The sequence below is a fragment of the Populus euphratica genome, unplaced genomic scaffold (assembly GCF_000495115.2).
Source record: "Populus euphratica unplaced genomic scaffold, PopEup_1.0 scaffold255.1, whole genome shotgun sequence".
In the NCBI taxonomy this organism is placed as follows: Eukaryota; Viridiplantae; Streptophyta; class Magnoliopsida; order Malpighiales; family Salicaceae; genus Populus; species Populus euphratica.
The window spans coordinates 80,289-96,618 of record NW_011500141.1 but is presented as its reverse complement, the minus strand read 5'-3'; the positions used below and the strand labels follow the sequence as shown (position 1 = coordinate 96,618).

Here is a 16,330-nt window from a genome sequence, read left to right as displayed (position 1 = left end):
CAGGGAAGACCACTTTGCTGAAAATAATGGCAGGGAAGCATATGGTAGGAGGAAGAGATGTGGTGCGAGTGATAAATGGTTCGGCTTTTCATGATACTCAATTGGTTTGTAGTGGTGACTTGGCTTATTTAGGCGGTTCTTGGAGTAAAACTGTTGGATCTGCTGTGAGTTCTGTTTCTTTTTAAAGAGCAGTTACTGTTATTGATTGTGGAGAGTTTATGCCTTCAAGTGATTAATTAGCTTATTTATTGAATAAAATCCTATGCATTGTGTTGTCTCATGCTCTTTTCGGATTAAAGTTTCGAATTATGTTATTAGTTTGCTTTTGTTTCCTCATCGTGGAGTGCATTTCTATGAACTGTAAACAAATTCATTCTGAATAAAACTTGCCTTGCGATTTTTCAGGGGGAGATTCCACTGCAGGGAGACTTCTCTGCAGAACATATGATATTTGGAGGTAATTAATGACTCCTTGTGATATATTTCTTTTCTTTGATTTTGTTTGCGCTTTCTTGGTCAATGTTTTCTTGTTTAGATTTAATAGAATTGAGATTTCTCTCTTTTCCTTGTATTACTGGCAGTGGAAGGGACTGATCCTGTTAGAAGAGAAAAGTTAATTGAGCTGCTTGACATTGATTTGAAATGGCGTATGCACAAGGTGTCTGATGGGCAGCGGCGACGAGTCCAGATTTGCATGGGTCTTCTTCATCCATTTAAGGTAAAGTGAAGCTATGAAGTCCTGATCAGTGACCACCTATTTAGAATGGGATGCGTTAGGATGTCTCAGAGATTTTTTTCAGCAAACAAAGTCATCTAAGAGAGCACGCTTTTATCTTTGGGACCTTTTATTCTGTAGCCTTTCTTTTATATTGCAATGCGAGTACTCTTTTCAAGAGATGCCTGCGTCCATGATTTTTTTTTGTTTTTTTGTACTCTCTTGCTGACGTGGCTGATAAACTAAGCCAGAGGGTTCGATATGCAAGTGACGGTCCACCTGGTTGTGAGACCGGTTTGTCTTGTGCATCAAATCTGATGAAATAACCCAAGCTTGGCAAAGTTGCCTGTTTTCCTTTTTTAATGGGTTATCGTTTATTCCCAAAGGGACATCCGGGCAGGTGAGACTTGGGATTTCATTTGAAGGTCTTGGTTCAAACCCTGGGAGGGGTGGGATTTAGGGATTGGGAGTTGGAAAAATGCTATCTTTTTTCATTTGGTTTGCTTATGACAATATTGGTGAAAGGTCATAGTGTCTCTCAACTTACTCATTGAATAGGATCCAAAATTTTCAATTACAGGTTCTTTTGCTAGATGAAGTTACAGTCGATCTGGATGTTGTTGCCAGGATGGATTTGCTTGAGTTCTTCAAGGAAGAATGTGATCAGGTAGGACTCCCATTTTTTATTGTATTAATATGCACGCACGCACGCACTAACAGATCTGCTTGAAGGAATATCTAGAAAGACACATGGCAAGAGTCCCCACTTGTATTATCTAAACGAGAAACATCGCTGACATGTGAATTTTGATTATCAGATGTGGATCCTTCTGCATTGCAGTGGCTAATTTTTCTGCTTTCTCAAGTGAAAATCATTTTGCATGGAATCACCTCAATTGTCTATTTTTGAAATATTTTTAGAAGATATAGAATGCTTAGAAAGTTCAAGTGTCAATGTTTACGATTTTCTTGTTATGCATGTCAATATTAGTTGAGTTCCTGAGGGAAGTTCATTATATGTTGTAACGATACTGACTTTTTTTGGCAGAGAGGAGCTACAATTGTATATGCTACTCATATTTTTGATGGGTTAGAGACGTGGGCAACACATCTAGCATACATACAAGATGGTGAGCTGAAGAGGGCTAAGAAATTAACCGAGATTCATGAGTTGAAAAACTCAGCCACGCTGCTTTCTGTTGTTGAGTCTTGGCTCCGTTCTGAAACCAAGAATGAGAAGAAGAAACCCGCTAACCCTCCTGCCCAAAATCAAAAGACCTCTCCTTTTGGTAGTTCTCCTTTCATGTCTTCTAGACACATGGCATTCTACCGCTGATCCTTCTCAAGATTAATTGTTTTCGTCATTTTTTTCTAATTCAAAATCTGATATAGAAGAAAAAAGATGAAACAAAGATTCCCTTACGAGAAAACTGGCGAAAGCTATTTAAGCTGGTTACTTATTGCTTATACATGCTTAATTGTTGAAATGGGATAGAATTGTCCTCTCTAGTAGCTCCCTGTAGAGATGATGATAGAGGAAGTGTATGCTGTGGTTTGCCCCCCTCTGCATGTTAAAGGTCTCAAGCATGCAGGCAAAATGTTATCTGTAATCTGTTGCTATCTTCTCAATAAAATGGTTGATATTCATTCAAAGCAATTCAATATAGTTGTGATGAAGCTTGAAACCCAGCTTCCTTCAAGGAAGATTGATGTATAAATGATGGTTGTTGCCTGCAAAAAAACCCTTCAATGTCAAAATCAATTTAGGCAGTGATAATGGAAGAAAAGTGAGTGTAGACAGAGAGAGAGTGATATTTTTTATAGATTGAGAATTCTCTTTCTTTTGCTAAAACATTACATCTTATACCTGAAAATGCATAAGAAAAAAGCTTTCAGCTCTGAGATGGCATTTTTATTTCTCTGTTATATCTCCGTTTAGAGTTGTCGTATACTTTGCAGGTTGTGCTTAAAAGGAGAGGAAAATAAGAAAAGAACAGCTCAGTTGTGTTGTGCCCCATCAAGTATCTTATCATCATCGAGTTGTGAAATAGCAATTCCTGGATTTGTTTCCACACGTGTATTTTTTATAACGTTATGTTAAAAATATTTTATAAAAATATATTAAATTAATATTTTTTTATTTTTAAAAATTGTTTTTAATATTAACACATTAAAATAATTAAAAACATTAAAAAAAATAAAAGGAAAAAATTAAAAAATATATATATTTTTTTAAATAATTTTAATACACAAAAACAAATCAACATTGAAATTAAAATCAGCTTGATTCAAGGAATCAGCATATCGTCATGATGGGATTATGGGCATGACTTTAGCCATACTAGATTTTTTTCACTTGTACCATGCTATAGGTCAGTTAAAATATTTATAGATATAAAAAATTTATCTAGATGATGTTAATATTATTTTTAGTGAAAAAATTTTAAATTATATAAAAATTAATTTAATTTAATTCAGTTGACTTTACAAGTCAAAAAACAACTTATATAACCTATAAAACATAGTTTGATTATTAAAAAATTCAAGATGGTATTTGTTTTTACTAATAAGGTAAAAACATATTAGGTTGATTTTGATCAATCAAATTAATATGTTAAATTCATGATTTATGTTTTAAAACTATGATAACTTTATAAAAAATAAATTAAAATAAATTATGAATTTTAATTTTCAATCAACATAATATTAAAGTGTAAAAAAAAAAGAGATTAATTGAAAAAGGACCCTAAAAGTAATATAGATTAATCTATTAAACTTGCAACATGAGTGATAAGATCGAAATAACTTTATGAAAAATAAGTCAAAATAAATTTTAAATTGTAATCCTTAGTCGGCTTGATACTAAATGATAAAATTAAAAAAAATAATTAAAAAAATAACATAAAAATTAATCTGAGTCAATCCACCAAACTCATGACTCAAATCATTATATTAAAATAATCTCATAGAAATAAAAAAAAATCTAATTTAACTCGGATTAACTTATCAAATCCATGATGCTAATCATGAAACTAAGATGATCCTATAAAGAATAAATCGAAATAAATTATAAAATTTAATTTTTAATTTTTTTACTGTAATTGGTGTTGAACGATATAATTTATAAATATTTTAATTAAAAAATAACATAAAAAATAAATAAAGTCAAAATTTCTAAGATTTAGAAAAAGGGTCAAAATAAATAATTAAATTTAAAAAAATGAATTGCTAAGTGATAACGGGTGTAAGGTAAAGTGTTTTTTCCACCTTTTTAACTTAATACTTTAATTATAGCCTTTTTTATATCCTTTGGCAACAGCTTGAGTCCGTTGACATTTTGAAATTCAGTTTCACTTTCTGTTCCTGTTTCTGCGCTGCCGAGTTCTCTTGTTGCCTTACTATATCGTTGGCTTGTAATATGCTACAAGTGGAATTATTTTTTAATATAAAAATAAATTTATAGATATGATTAATATTTTTCCATTAAAAAAAACCATAAAGTTGAATTTTGGTATTCCAATTAGCTTGATGAGTTTTAAAAAATTTAAATAATTAGTAAAATTATAATTTGATTTAACAAATTTTAATATAATATTATTTTAAAAAAATATTAAGATATCAAGATATCAACATATTAAATTGATTGTCAAAATAAATTTATTATCGAATGATAAAATAAAAAAATAATTTAAAAATAAAAAAAAAACTTAAATTCACTTGAGTTAACTTGTAAAATACCTAACTCAGATAATATCATAAAAATAAATTAAAATAAATAATAAAACTTAATTTTTAATCAATTTAATATTGAAAATGTTAAAGAATAAAATTAGAAAAACAAAAATTAATTAATAAAAAATTTAAATTAATTGGATTAACTTAGTAAAGTAGGAACGTGAATCATAGGATTAAGATAATTATATAAAAAATAAATCATAATAAATTATAAAATTTAATTTTTAATAAATTAAATGTTAAATATTAAATTAAAAAATACATAATTTAAAAAAAATATTTGGATCGTAATAAGAGAAGCAGCCACCTCAATCCGATGCGGACAGCCATTGCCATTGTTTAGATGTCTTCAGTTTGGTAGAGTAGTTATGCTCTGGTTGAAACTTCCATCTCTTGCAAGCGTGGACTTAAGAATCAAGCTCTAGCGAGTCTACTATTGCAAGCATTCTAGCTGCAGAAAAACGTCGGGGGCAGGAAACGAGACGGCCATCCTTTTCCTGCCAGACTACTAGTTGCGGTCACTTTCCGACGTCTATGTTTCTCCAACTTCCTACCCAACCACTCTACCTACAGCAAAACTTCCCGGAACCAAGTTAGGGTTTCGAATCTTGTCCATTTCATGCAGTACGCATCGAATCCCTTGCTGTCTCTGTTATTAACCGCAAAATGTACTTGTAAGTTGGAGTTATTATTAGTTTAGATATGGCGTTATACCCGCCGAAAGAAGGGGACAAAAACACTGCTTGTACTGTTTCTGATAGTTTGGTCCCACGATACTCTCAATGCAGGAAACTTCAATTTCTTCTCTCTTTTTTTTAATAATTAATTTTATTTTATTTTTTATACATACTTATATTATTTTATACTTAATTTTTATTAAATAAATAAAAATAAAAATATTTAAATTGATAATCACTTAATTATTAAAACTCTAATATCATATTAAAAATTAATTTAATCTAAAAATTTAAATTGTTAAATATAATTTTAAAATATAATTTATATTTTTTAATAAGTATTTTATAATAAAATAAATAAAAATATTTTTGAATGACAAAGATAAAAATCAAGAAAAATGAATTTAGTGATCAAATAATTTTAGAATGATTTTTTATTTTTAAAAAATGCAGACTTTAAAACACATCTTGTCTATCCCAACTATCATCTATTACTTTTATCCTAAGACAATAATTAAATTCTACCTTATTGATTGAAGATTAACTAACCTATTAAAATTAACAAAAATATAACATACAATCTAGGATGGTTTGCTTACATGGGTAACTTGTAAATAGAAAAGAAAAAAGCAACCCATAAATACGAATGAAACACTGCTGTGAATTTGACTGTATTAACCACGTAGACCAGTGCTATTTACAGATTAAGGGAAGACAAACTGGGTGCGCATTGCGCATACGGCTCAGCACAGAGCTGAATGAGCCTCCCAGCAAATCTTCCAACCAAATCAATTTACCGCAAGATCCAATGTACCATAAACAATTAGCCGTCAGTATACAAAATTAATTTCTTAATTAATTTTATATTACTACGTTTTAAAAAATAACACAATTAAGAAAAAAATATAAAGAAAATATAAAATACTCTCTAAGTAGTAGCTAGTTTACATGCCTGGCTTATGCTATGAGGAATAAAGATTTTTTAGATGTAAAATAAATATTTAGGTTTCAGAAAAACAAAATTGGATTATTATTCAACTAAAAAATATAGTTGTTTTTTTTCTTCAATCAAGATACATTTTTTTTTTATTAATGTGTATATCTGTTTCTCTTAGTAGCGAATATAAGGTTTTTAATTGGAATAATTGTTTTTGTTAAAAAACAAATATTTTATGATTGTTAAAATATATATTTTTTAAAAATAAAAAAAATAGTATTTCTAGATTTTATATTTGATTAAAAGCTAAAAACATCACAAACTTGATAAAAATATGTTAAAAAGTCAATTTAAAAATTTAATAATAAAAAAATATTTGAATTAAATTTGTATGAATAATTTATTATTACTATTACCTCAAAGACATAATAATATTTAAAAAAATATTAAAATCCAAATAAAAAAATATCATAATATTTAAGAATCATGTCAAAATTAAAAAATAAATAAATTAGATAAATTTTTTTGAGGTGTTAAAATATAAGAAAAAAAAATATCAAGCTCGAGTATCATCTTGTTTTATTTTTTTTATTTAAGAATAAACAATTATTTGTCTTTTATAAATAAATATTGTTGTTAATAGGACTCAAACTCGCGACCTTTATTGGTTTTATATGAGGCAAATTTATTTATTTTTATTTTTTAAAATTATTTTTTAAAAAAATTATTTTTTTATTTTAAATTAATATGTTTTTAGTGTTTTTAAATCATTTTGATATACTAATATTAAAAATATTTTTAAAAAAATAAAAAAATTATTAATATTTATTTTCACATAAAAAATTATTTAAAAAACAACTATAACCACAATGCTAAATAAATTCAACTAAACTACAATATAAAAAAAATAAAATACTTTATTAGTCAAAGCACCTTAAAAAACTCTTTTTTTAAGAATGTTTAGGCTATAATAGTAAATATATTAACCCTATTGCAAATAAAAAAATTATTTTTTTATATTTTATTTTAAGTTTAACCTGCGAAATGAATAAATATAAAAGTGTATCATGTTATAATGAAAATAAATAGGAAAAATTATCGTGGGTATCCTATGGTTTATTTTATTTTACATTTCTACTCTATTATTTTAAAACATCTTAAATTTTATAAATTCATAACACTTTGCACATAAAAAATAAAAAAAAATATCATTAAATTATTTAGATATTTTCTATCGCATTCAATTTGATAACTAAACAAAACTTTTGTTAATTTAAAATAACAAAATTACCACTAAAAAAACTCCTACTATCCTTGCCAAGCCTGAAACCCTAACCACCAACTTGAATTAAGTCATAGCTAAGTAGCTAATTATCCCAGCCTGACAAGATGGATTTCATTTGTGAAACTGGAGTTGATAGTGCATGATGCAATAGAAAATGGCATAATTAGGAGATCACATGAACTGTCCAAAGCTATAATTTGTAGAAAGCATCATCATCACCAGTAATATCTCCCAGTATAATCTACCAATTGATTGGCTTCATGTATTAGTTTGTGTAGCTACTAGAATAAAAACTACAGAGCAATAGCTTGCCGGATTCTTCAATTTCGCCAGATGCCTCCAGAAAATGGCAACAAGCCCTGCTCACAACAGCCAGCCACATGCAATCTCAACTTGCAGTTCCATGTGCTAATAGAGCTTGCATTCGCTTGTTCCAACGCCAACTACACATTCATCTGCATACACTAAACAGTCCCAAACTTGGCAATTCTTCCTTCTTGGTTTTCGTTCCCCTACCACCTTCAATCCGTCTTCTGGGAATGATTCAAGCAATGCAGGTGAAGAAGGGAGTACCTTATAAAGAGACAATGTTCATACCTTCTTCTCAGCAAGATAGTATAGTGTCAGTACCAAGAAAATGGGTTTTGAAATCATTCTGTGGTCTGGGGATTGTGTTCTTGGAGAGGAGAGAAAAAAGTAAATTAGATTTTAATTGATTTGTTTTTTCCCCGTGAACACTTAATTTTGGTTGTTTATGTTATGTTATGTAATTATGTTATATTGGAAAGTAAGATCTTTTTTTTTTTAATTTAAATTTTAAAATTAAATTGATCTAAAATGTTCTTGTAATTTCCAAAACAATAAAGACAATGATGTTTTACGATATAAACATGGAAAACCAATATAAAATATAGTTAGCGACAGTTTGATTTAACTTACTGAATCTAACTATGTTTTTAATAATTTGATTTACTAGAACAAATAAAGTTATACCTGACAGTTTAACTCTAATTTTTAGTTAAACTAAAATAATATTGTTTTAATAAATATATTCATTCCAGCTGATTATTAACACAGTGATCCGAAAGCTGATATAAAAATGGAAGGTGACGTGTGTGGTCTGCTGGAAGGGCAATGCAACTGCACGCAGTGGATAGACAGGGAAATATTATAAAATCACACGCAGACATCCTTCGTCAACAAAACACATACCCCTAAATGTATTGATCGATAAATAGAGTTAACTACACTGCAAATGCCGCACTTGGCGGATCACTCACATTTCCCTCTCTCAAATTTCGCGGTAATCCGATTTCTTTGTTTATCCCCTCTCTACAATTCTGCAGAACAATTGCTACATCATCTCTTCTTCTTCTTCTTTCAAATTTCGCGGTAATCCGATTTCCTATTCTTCTTCTAGATTTTTTTTTTTATGATTGGTGGCAGAGAGTAGTGTGTGTTTTTTTTCTGGGTATTGGAATGGATTCGGCAAGGAGTTGGTTTCAAAAGTTTCAACCGCGAGAAAAATTTAGGTCTGCTTCAAGGAGAAAGGAGGGGGGTGATGAAGATAATGAAGATTCGAAATTGGAAATGGATGAGGAAGCTCTTTCCAATGTTACCAAACAGAAAGTTGCTGCGGCTAAGCAGTATATTGAGAATCATTACAAAGAGCAGATGAAGAATCTCCAAGAGAGGAAGGAGCGGTATGACCCCCCCCCTCCCGGTTCTTTCTTTCTTTCACTTGTTAATGATTGTCATAGATTGAATTACTTGAGCGAGTGGAGTGAATTAGATTTAGTTGACTAATGATGGAGCTGAAAATGTGGTGGTGTGTCCATGAGGGGAAAGGTTCTTTTTAAAAAAAATTGTGTTTTGTTTTAATAGACGGACTACGTTGGAAAAGAAGTTGGCGGATGCGGATGTGTCCGAGGAAGATCAAAGCAACTTACTTAAATTCTTGGAGAAGAAGGAAACTGAATACATGCGGCTTCAGAGGCATAAAATGGGTGTTGATGATTTTGAATTATTGACAATGATCGGCAAGGGTGCTTTTGGGGAGGTATACATATTTCGTTTCTGTAATTTACCTGGTTTTTTATTCTATTGTGGCTTGATCTTTAAGGGTTTTGCTTATGGTTTTTCAAACTATTTGTACTCCCTCGATCTAAAGTGCCTGTATTTTGTAGTGTCAGATTTAGAATGTTTGTGTGTTTGCAATAGGCATGCTAGAGTAGTGATGATATTTGGGGCTCCTCTCTGTGGAGCTTCAAAGGCTGTGGCCGGTATGATTTTCTGTGAAAATGAACGGTATTTGTGTGCTAGTTTTGTTTATATGTATATATAGATATAATGTGCTCCGTGAAGAATTACGTTGTCCCATGATGTCCACTAGGCATTTTCATGAATCAGAAGCTGTAGAGAATTACCTGGCTTTCCATATACTAGTTTTTTCTTTCCTAGCGCTGATTTTGTGTTATGCCTATGCCTTGTAGATATGATTTGTTTTATTAATTATTGCATTCGATGTTCATTTGTTTTCAGGAAATATTTTACCGCTGGTTGCTTTTCTGCTATAAGCGTATGGTTGATATAAAGTTTGCTTTTTCTGAGCAGGTCAGAGTCTGTAGAGAAAAAACAACCGGTCATGTGTACGCCATGAAAAAGCTTAAGAAATCAGAGATGTTGCGTAGGGGCCAGGTGAATGTTTATCTTGCCTGGTCAATGATTTATATCTCTGTGGCCTAGTACCCTGTGTTCAATACCAGTTGGCTTCACCATCTTTTCCAGGTTGAGCATGTTAAAGCTGAGAGGAATCTGCTTGCAGAGGTTGACAGCAATTGCATCGTCAAACTATACTGTTCTTTTCAAGATGACGAGTTTCTCTACCTTATCATGGAATATTTGCCTGGTGGAGATATGATGACTTTACTTATGAGAAAAGATACCTTGACAGAAGATGAAGCTAGATTTTATGTTGGAGAAACAATTTTAGCTATTGAATCTATCCACAGACATAATTACATCCACAGGTTTATGATTAAACATTAAAAAAAATTAATAATGTTTTGAGATTTTTTTACTAATGAGAATGTATTGGCATGTGAAATATAGATTAAAGTTATTTTTTATGTATCTTCTTTATAGGGATATTAAACCCGACAACCTGCTACTTGATAGACATGGGCACTTGAGGCTATCTGATTTTGGACTATGTAAACCATTAGACTGCAGTACCATCCAAGAAGGAGATTTTTCAGTAGTAAACAACAATGGTAATGAGACTACACAGAATGGGGAGCGCCCAGCAGCTCCAAAGCGCACACAGCAAGAACAACTGCAACATTGGCAGAAGAATAGGAGGATGCTTGTAAGTTTCCTGCCATTCTGTGTCCGAAATCTTCATCTATGCATGTGTATCTGATTATTCCAACAGACCATACCGATTTAAAATCTTGCATGGTTCCTTTAGTCTCTCTGAGCTGCATTCCCTCCTCCTTGGTGATTTGAAGAACTTGTTTTAAAAATGATAGAAGCACACAATGGAGAAATGAACCCTGTGTGGATTGTGTCATAAAATCTTAGAAGTGAATTTGCTTCTTTTATTTTGGCTTTTCAAAACATGGTGCATGAGGTTTGTGTGTATTTTTTGAAGACCAAAAAACTCTGCCTTTTTGTTTCCCCTTATCTAACTGTTGTTGGGCACTGCAGGCTTATTCTACTGTGGGTACACCTGACTATATTGCTCCAGAAGTACTGTTGAAGAAAGGTTATGGAATGGAGTGTGATTGGTTAGTAGTTCTTTACATTCTGATGGGCATGGAAATGGATTACTTCTATAGCTTTTTGCATAGCAATTTTCGTGCGGACTGTGAATATGAAAGTTCTCCTCAGCATATTGACACCATGACCCCATTTTTTTGTGTTTAGTAATATTGATGACTTCATGATGGGAAATAACTTATGCCTTCATATGTTATTGGCAGCAAGTCTGGATAATTTATTGCCTACTGCATATCTGTAGATGCGCTAATTTTCTCCAGAGTAGTTTAGGCTACTGGGACACTGATAGTTAACATTTACAGGTGGTCACTTGGTGCTATTATGTACGAAATGCTTGTAGGTTATCCGCCTTTTTATTCAGATGATCCAATGTCAACATGTAGAAAGGTAAGTGGGACATATTGCTAGTTAGTATTTTTTGTTGTCAACTTTGCATCTTTATGTTTTTTTATTGTACACTTCTGTGCTGCATGTCTTTCTAGATCATGTTTACTGTGTCTCTTGCCTGTACAATTACTTCAAAGATAAATTTCACACAGCTACAGATTAGAAATCACTGCTGTTATTTTTTGTTTATTTTAAACCGAACCATAGCTATACTATATTGTTTCTGAGCCAGATTGTACATCACTGGTATCTCATGTATAATATAAAGATCCTATCTTTACTCAGGTGAGTCTTTTGGGTTGCATATCAAAGTTGATCTGTGTTTCCGTACGAACATGTATTCATGCATAAAACTTTCTTTTCAATTATGATTGTTATATTTGCATATTCAAAGTAGCCAATGATTTTGCCTTTTTCTGTATTTAGTTAATAGGAGAGCAGTTTTCTTAGGCCACATAAGTTGTGGGTGCTTTTCTTGATTGGATCAATATGTTAACTGGCCACTAATGATGTATACTTAATATTATGGGTTTTAAAAATATTTAATGTGCATCACTTTGCTAATAAGAGTGAAAGAAATCAGGGAAGTTTGTTTTATAGAATATTCTATAGAAATAAATTCTTCTTTGTAGGATCTTCTGTGGTGAATTCTTTTAACTCCTTTTTTTTATTTTACCCCTAATAATTGTTCCATTGATTTCATGACAAGTCATTCTGGTGCAGCATGATATTCATCGGGTGGTGCGCTTTGTGTTTTGTTATCGTTTCATAGAGAAAAGCTAGTTTGTCTCATATTTTGAACGTGAACATAAAAACTTCAAAGATAAATGAACAGGAAAAAATCCAAGTTAATGCTGTAAAATTTCCCCTTTTATGCAGATAGTAAACTGGAGAACACATTTGAAATTTCCAGAAGAAGCAAAACTATCTCCAGAGGCAAAAGATATCATTAACAAACTCTTGTGTAATGTCAGCCACAGATTGGGAACAAATGGAGCCGATGAAATAAAGGTGTTGTATGGTGTGTCCTTTTCTGAATACTTGGATTTGTTAGGTAAGGTGGTTACAAATAAAAATAATTACATTCCTGCCTCTTCCTCTTGCAGGCTCATCCATGGTTTGATGGCGTTGAATGGGATAAGCTTTATCAGATGGAAGCTGCATTTATTCCTGAAGTCAAGGATGATCTGGATACTCAAAATTTTGAAAATTTTGAAGAGGTATTGACATCTTCAAAAAAAATTTTATTGGTTTTGTGAACCATCTGTGCTTGTTGCTCACTTTGCTTCTATTTTTTCCGCTTGCTTTGCTCTGCAGTCTGAGAACCAAACTCAAACTACATCTAAAACTGGTCCATGGAGAAAGGTCAGTTTAAAGTCTTGAAGATTATTTTTACTACTATGGCCCTCTTTGATTTTGATTTACAAATAAGATTATTAGTGCCATTATTTATCATATCATTGTATTGTTCTTTGTTGCTTTAAACTGTGAAGTGGTTGATTCCTTGAATATGAGAAGTTTTCCCCTTCAGCAAACTAGAAATTTTCATCTTGAAACAGAGAGAATTAAAATTATTGTAGCTGTTTTTGCTTCAAGTGTTATATGAGTTTTTTCTTGGAAACTCAGCAGTTTCTGTGGTGAAGAATTCTAGCCACATATAGTCCACATGATTGCGTCTAGGATTAAATTTCCTCTCTGTTTTTGCTCCTTTTTTCTCGTTGTTGAAATGTAAACACGTTATAAAAATAGCACTTAAATACCCTAAAAAGCTATATATATATATATAAAGCGCTTCTAGTAGCAGTGCAAAATGATTTGCTGCAGTTTGAACTTGTGGATGTGCCTATAATCTCTTATTCAGAAGATATTCTATGAAATAAGTATAAAAGGATGTTCCACCTAAAGTTGCATGGTGGTTATTGCATCTGCATTGGTACATACAATGTTACATCAATCTTATAAAAGTAAACTGAGGGCAGATGTTTCAGATTCCTGTAATGCGTTTGTCTAGAGTTAACACTTTCCGTATGATTTAAACAGTTTTGGTTGTTTTATTTGCAACGAATCAAAATCTTTATCTTAAGAACTCCTCCCTAACCCGCCTATCTCTTGTCAAGTTCCTGTAATGATTTACATTTTTTTTATTATTGGTGCTTTTTACTTCTCTTTTGCTGTTCTTCCATTCTTCTTCTCACATTCTTACCTCTACATTGCAGATGCTCTCATCCAAGGACATCAATTTTGTGGGCTATACATACAAGAACTTTGAGATTGTGAATGATTATCAAGTTCCAGGGATGGGTAATTCTCTAGCATTTTCAACTGCATTGCGAGGCTTGTTGTGGTTTCAGTTTTGGGTACATATTGATGAATGTGCTTGAAACCTGATTTTGATCTGCTCTCATTTATAGCTGACTTGAAGAAGAAAGACACTAAACCGAAGAGACCATCTGTCAAGTCACTTTTTGGTAGGCCGATGCCTGCTCCCGATTTATTTCTTGGAAACATGCATTATGATCACCCTTTAAGTTCCCATCTCAAATTCCTCACTGTCATCTAATGTCATTTGTAATGATACTGTTTCTTCAACCCTTTTGCCTTTACTTGTGCAGAAGGTGAATCGGAGACATCAGAATCATCAGATACAGCCCCTTGTGATGAGAATGCTCAAGGGAGCTTCCTAAACCTCTTGCCTCCACATCTAGAAGTAACTCGAAAGCAGAGCAAAACCGCAATTAGATTTCATTGATGCTGCCTTCTGCATTTGCAGTTGATGTTGACAGTTAAAGCTTGAAGTGCTGGGTTTTGAGGCAACTTTTAGCTTTAGCCCTCCTCCGGCGATTAGGGGTGCAAGTTTTTTTTTTTTTTGGTTAAAAAAGTTATCGATCAAGACAGGACCAAAGAGTAAATGCTAATTCACTCACTGTCTTAACTTAATTTTTTCTTTTCTTTTCTTTTTTCAGGCTCAAAAATGTACAAAACTACCTCATACCATGTATACGTATACATGTGTTCTTCGGATTTATAATAGCAAAATGAAAATTCAATACCAACTGGATAATCTGTTTGCTTAGATATTGAAGTACTGTTTGAGCGTGTGTATAGTATTGCGGTGTTCAATGTTTTTGAAAAAAATTAAATTTAATGTTTTTTTAAATTAAACACAATTTTAAAACAGATCAAAAAATAAAAACTACCACACTTTCGTGAGTGATTGATGCTCAATGCTGGCAGCAATTTGATTTATTACGTCCAGTTCCTGCTATTAATGATTCAAACTAAAATTTCCTCAATAAGCTTCCTTGAAACCTGTTCTTTTTATTAAGGGTTGTGTTTGACCCCTTTAAGGGAGTAAATTATAATTTAGTCCTTGTAGTTTAAGCAAACTAATTGTTTAATCCTTGTAGTTCTAGAATCTATATTTTGAAATTTAATTCTTTTGTTAACTCCACATTTGTTTTCTCTTTTTTTTCTTGACGAATAGAAAAATAGAATTGGGGAAATCGGGAAATTTACCTTGGAAAAAAGTTATTTTTGGAATAAAAAAACTACAAAACTAGAGATAGTCAATGTCTGTAACGGGACAATTTAATTATTTGTGACACTATATGTATTAATTAATTAGTTTAGACACGTTAGGAGGACTAAGTTATAACTAACACCTCTTTAAGGACATAAACCCGTGCTCCCTCTCCTCTCCTTTAAGGGGATCGCTACCCGTGGAGCTAAAAGCTATACTTTGATAAATTATTTTAAATTATAATTATTGGAGGAGTTTGTAAGATATTAAATTAATTGAGTTCAATTATATTTATTAAAAAATTAAATCATGTCCCCCCTCTTTCGGGCAGTCACATCGCCACGACAAGAAGTGGAGGAAGGCACTGCCTGTCACATTGAATTGTTCTAGAGTTTAAGGCAACGGTAAATTCCAAGTGCATAGCTGTGTACTCTTCTACGTGACAATTAATACCCCAAAACCTTACCCCATAGGGCAATTTATTTAATAAATAGAAGACTATATAAGATGATATAATTCTATATATCTCCATCGACATTGATACACTACGTCAATAAGGAATCCATGTCCAAGCTCCACAGCCAAACTATGTATTGCTTGTTTTTATATTTAAAAAAAATTATTTTATTTTTATTTTTTATTTGAAATTAATATTTTTTATATTTTTATATAAATTATTTTAATATATTTTTAAATAAAAAACATATTAAAAACAACTATAACCATCTAGGAAATAAGTTCCCACGGTGAGAGGTGGATCTAGAGGCACTGCACGAATGCCATCTGTCATCGTGTTAATGCCTATTAGGAATCCAATGTCGACATCATTTATCACATCAGCTTCACTAATTACTCAACTTTAATCTAGTTTGGGCCCTCTAAAACATAATTAAGATGCATGATTAATTAATTCTAGAGCCAACATTGACGTTTTGACCTGTCACTTTTGCAGACAGTTTCAACGTTTTTGATTGGCCATTCTGGCAGATAATTTCTCCATCTTTTCTTCAGCAAGTTAGGAGCCTTCAAAAGACATGAAAATAAACAAAACCCTCCTTCGTTTCTACTTTCAAAGGGGTTGAAACAAGACATGGATGCATGCATATACATGTTTCTGATCATATATATTAACTTGACTGGCAAGGCAAGTAGACAAAATCTGGGATAATTTGGCGTGTCAAAATGAAGTTACTAAGGGGAATTAAAAAATTTTCTCTGGCGACTGGAACTAAATCAGAGAAGGTACGTAAGCATACATATATATATATATATATATATATGTATGTATGTATGT

The 16,330-nt window shown here is 31.7% G+C and overlaps 2 protein-coding genes across 2 annotated transcripts in view; both read left to right on the top strand.

Moving 5' to 3' along the window:
- Positions 1-2,485, top strand: part of LOC105110636 (ABC transporter I family member 19-like) — a 2,898-nt gene extending 413 nt beyond the window's left edge. Inside the window, exons 2-6 of the mRNA XM_011005727.1 lie at positions 4-164; positions 406-457; positions 582-718; positions 1,296-1,382; positions 1,764-2,485. Of these exons, the coding sequence (XP_011004029.1) occupies positions 4-164; positions 406-457; positions 582-718; positions 1,296-1,382; positions 1,764-2,051 (725 nt within the window). The 3' untranslated portion in view covers positions 2,052-2,485. The remainder of the gene's footprint in view (positions 1-3; positions 165-405; positions 458-581; positions 719-1,295; positions 1,383-1,763) is intronic.
- A 5,992-nt stretch (positions 2,486-8,477) lies between these two features.
- On the top strand, positions 8,478-14,569 carry LOC105110632 (AGC (cAMP-dependent, cGMP-dependent and protein kinase C) kinase family protein). Its single transcript, XM_011005722.1, has 13 exons — positions 8,478-9,052; positions 9,234-9,408; positions 9,963-10,046; positions 10,137-10,378; positions 10,494-10,716; positions 11,058-11,137; positions 11,432-11,516; positions 12,396-12,527; positions 12,623-12,736; positions 12,834-12,881; positions 13,733-13,817; positions 13,928-13,984; positions 14,129-14,569. Exons 1-13 carry the CDS (start codon positions 8,829-8,831, stop codon positions 14,263-14,265), a joined length of 1,686 nt encoding a protein of 561 aa, XP_011004024.1. The 5' UTR covers positions 8,478-8,828; the 3' UTR covers positions 14,266-14,569.
- Positions 14,570-16,330: the final 1,761 nt, after the last annotated feature.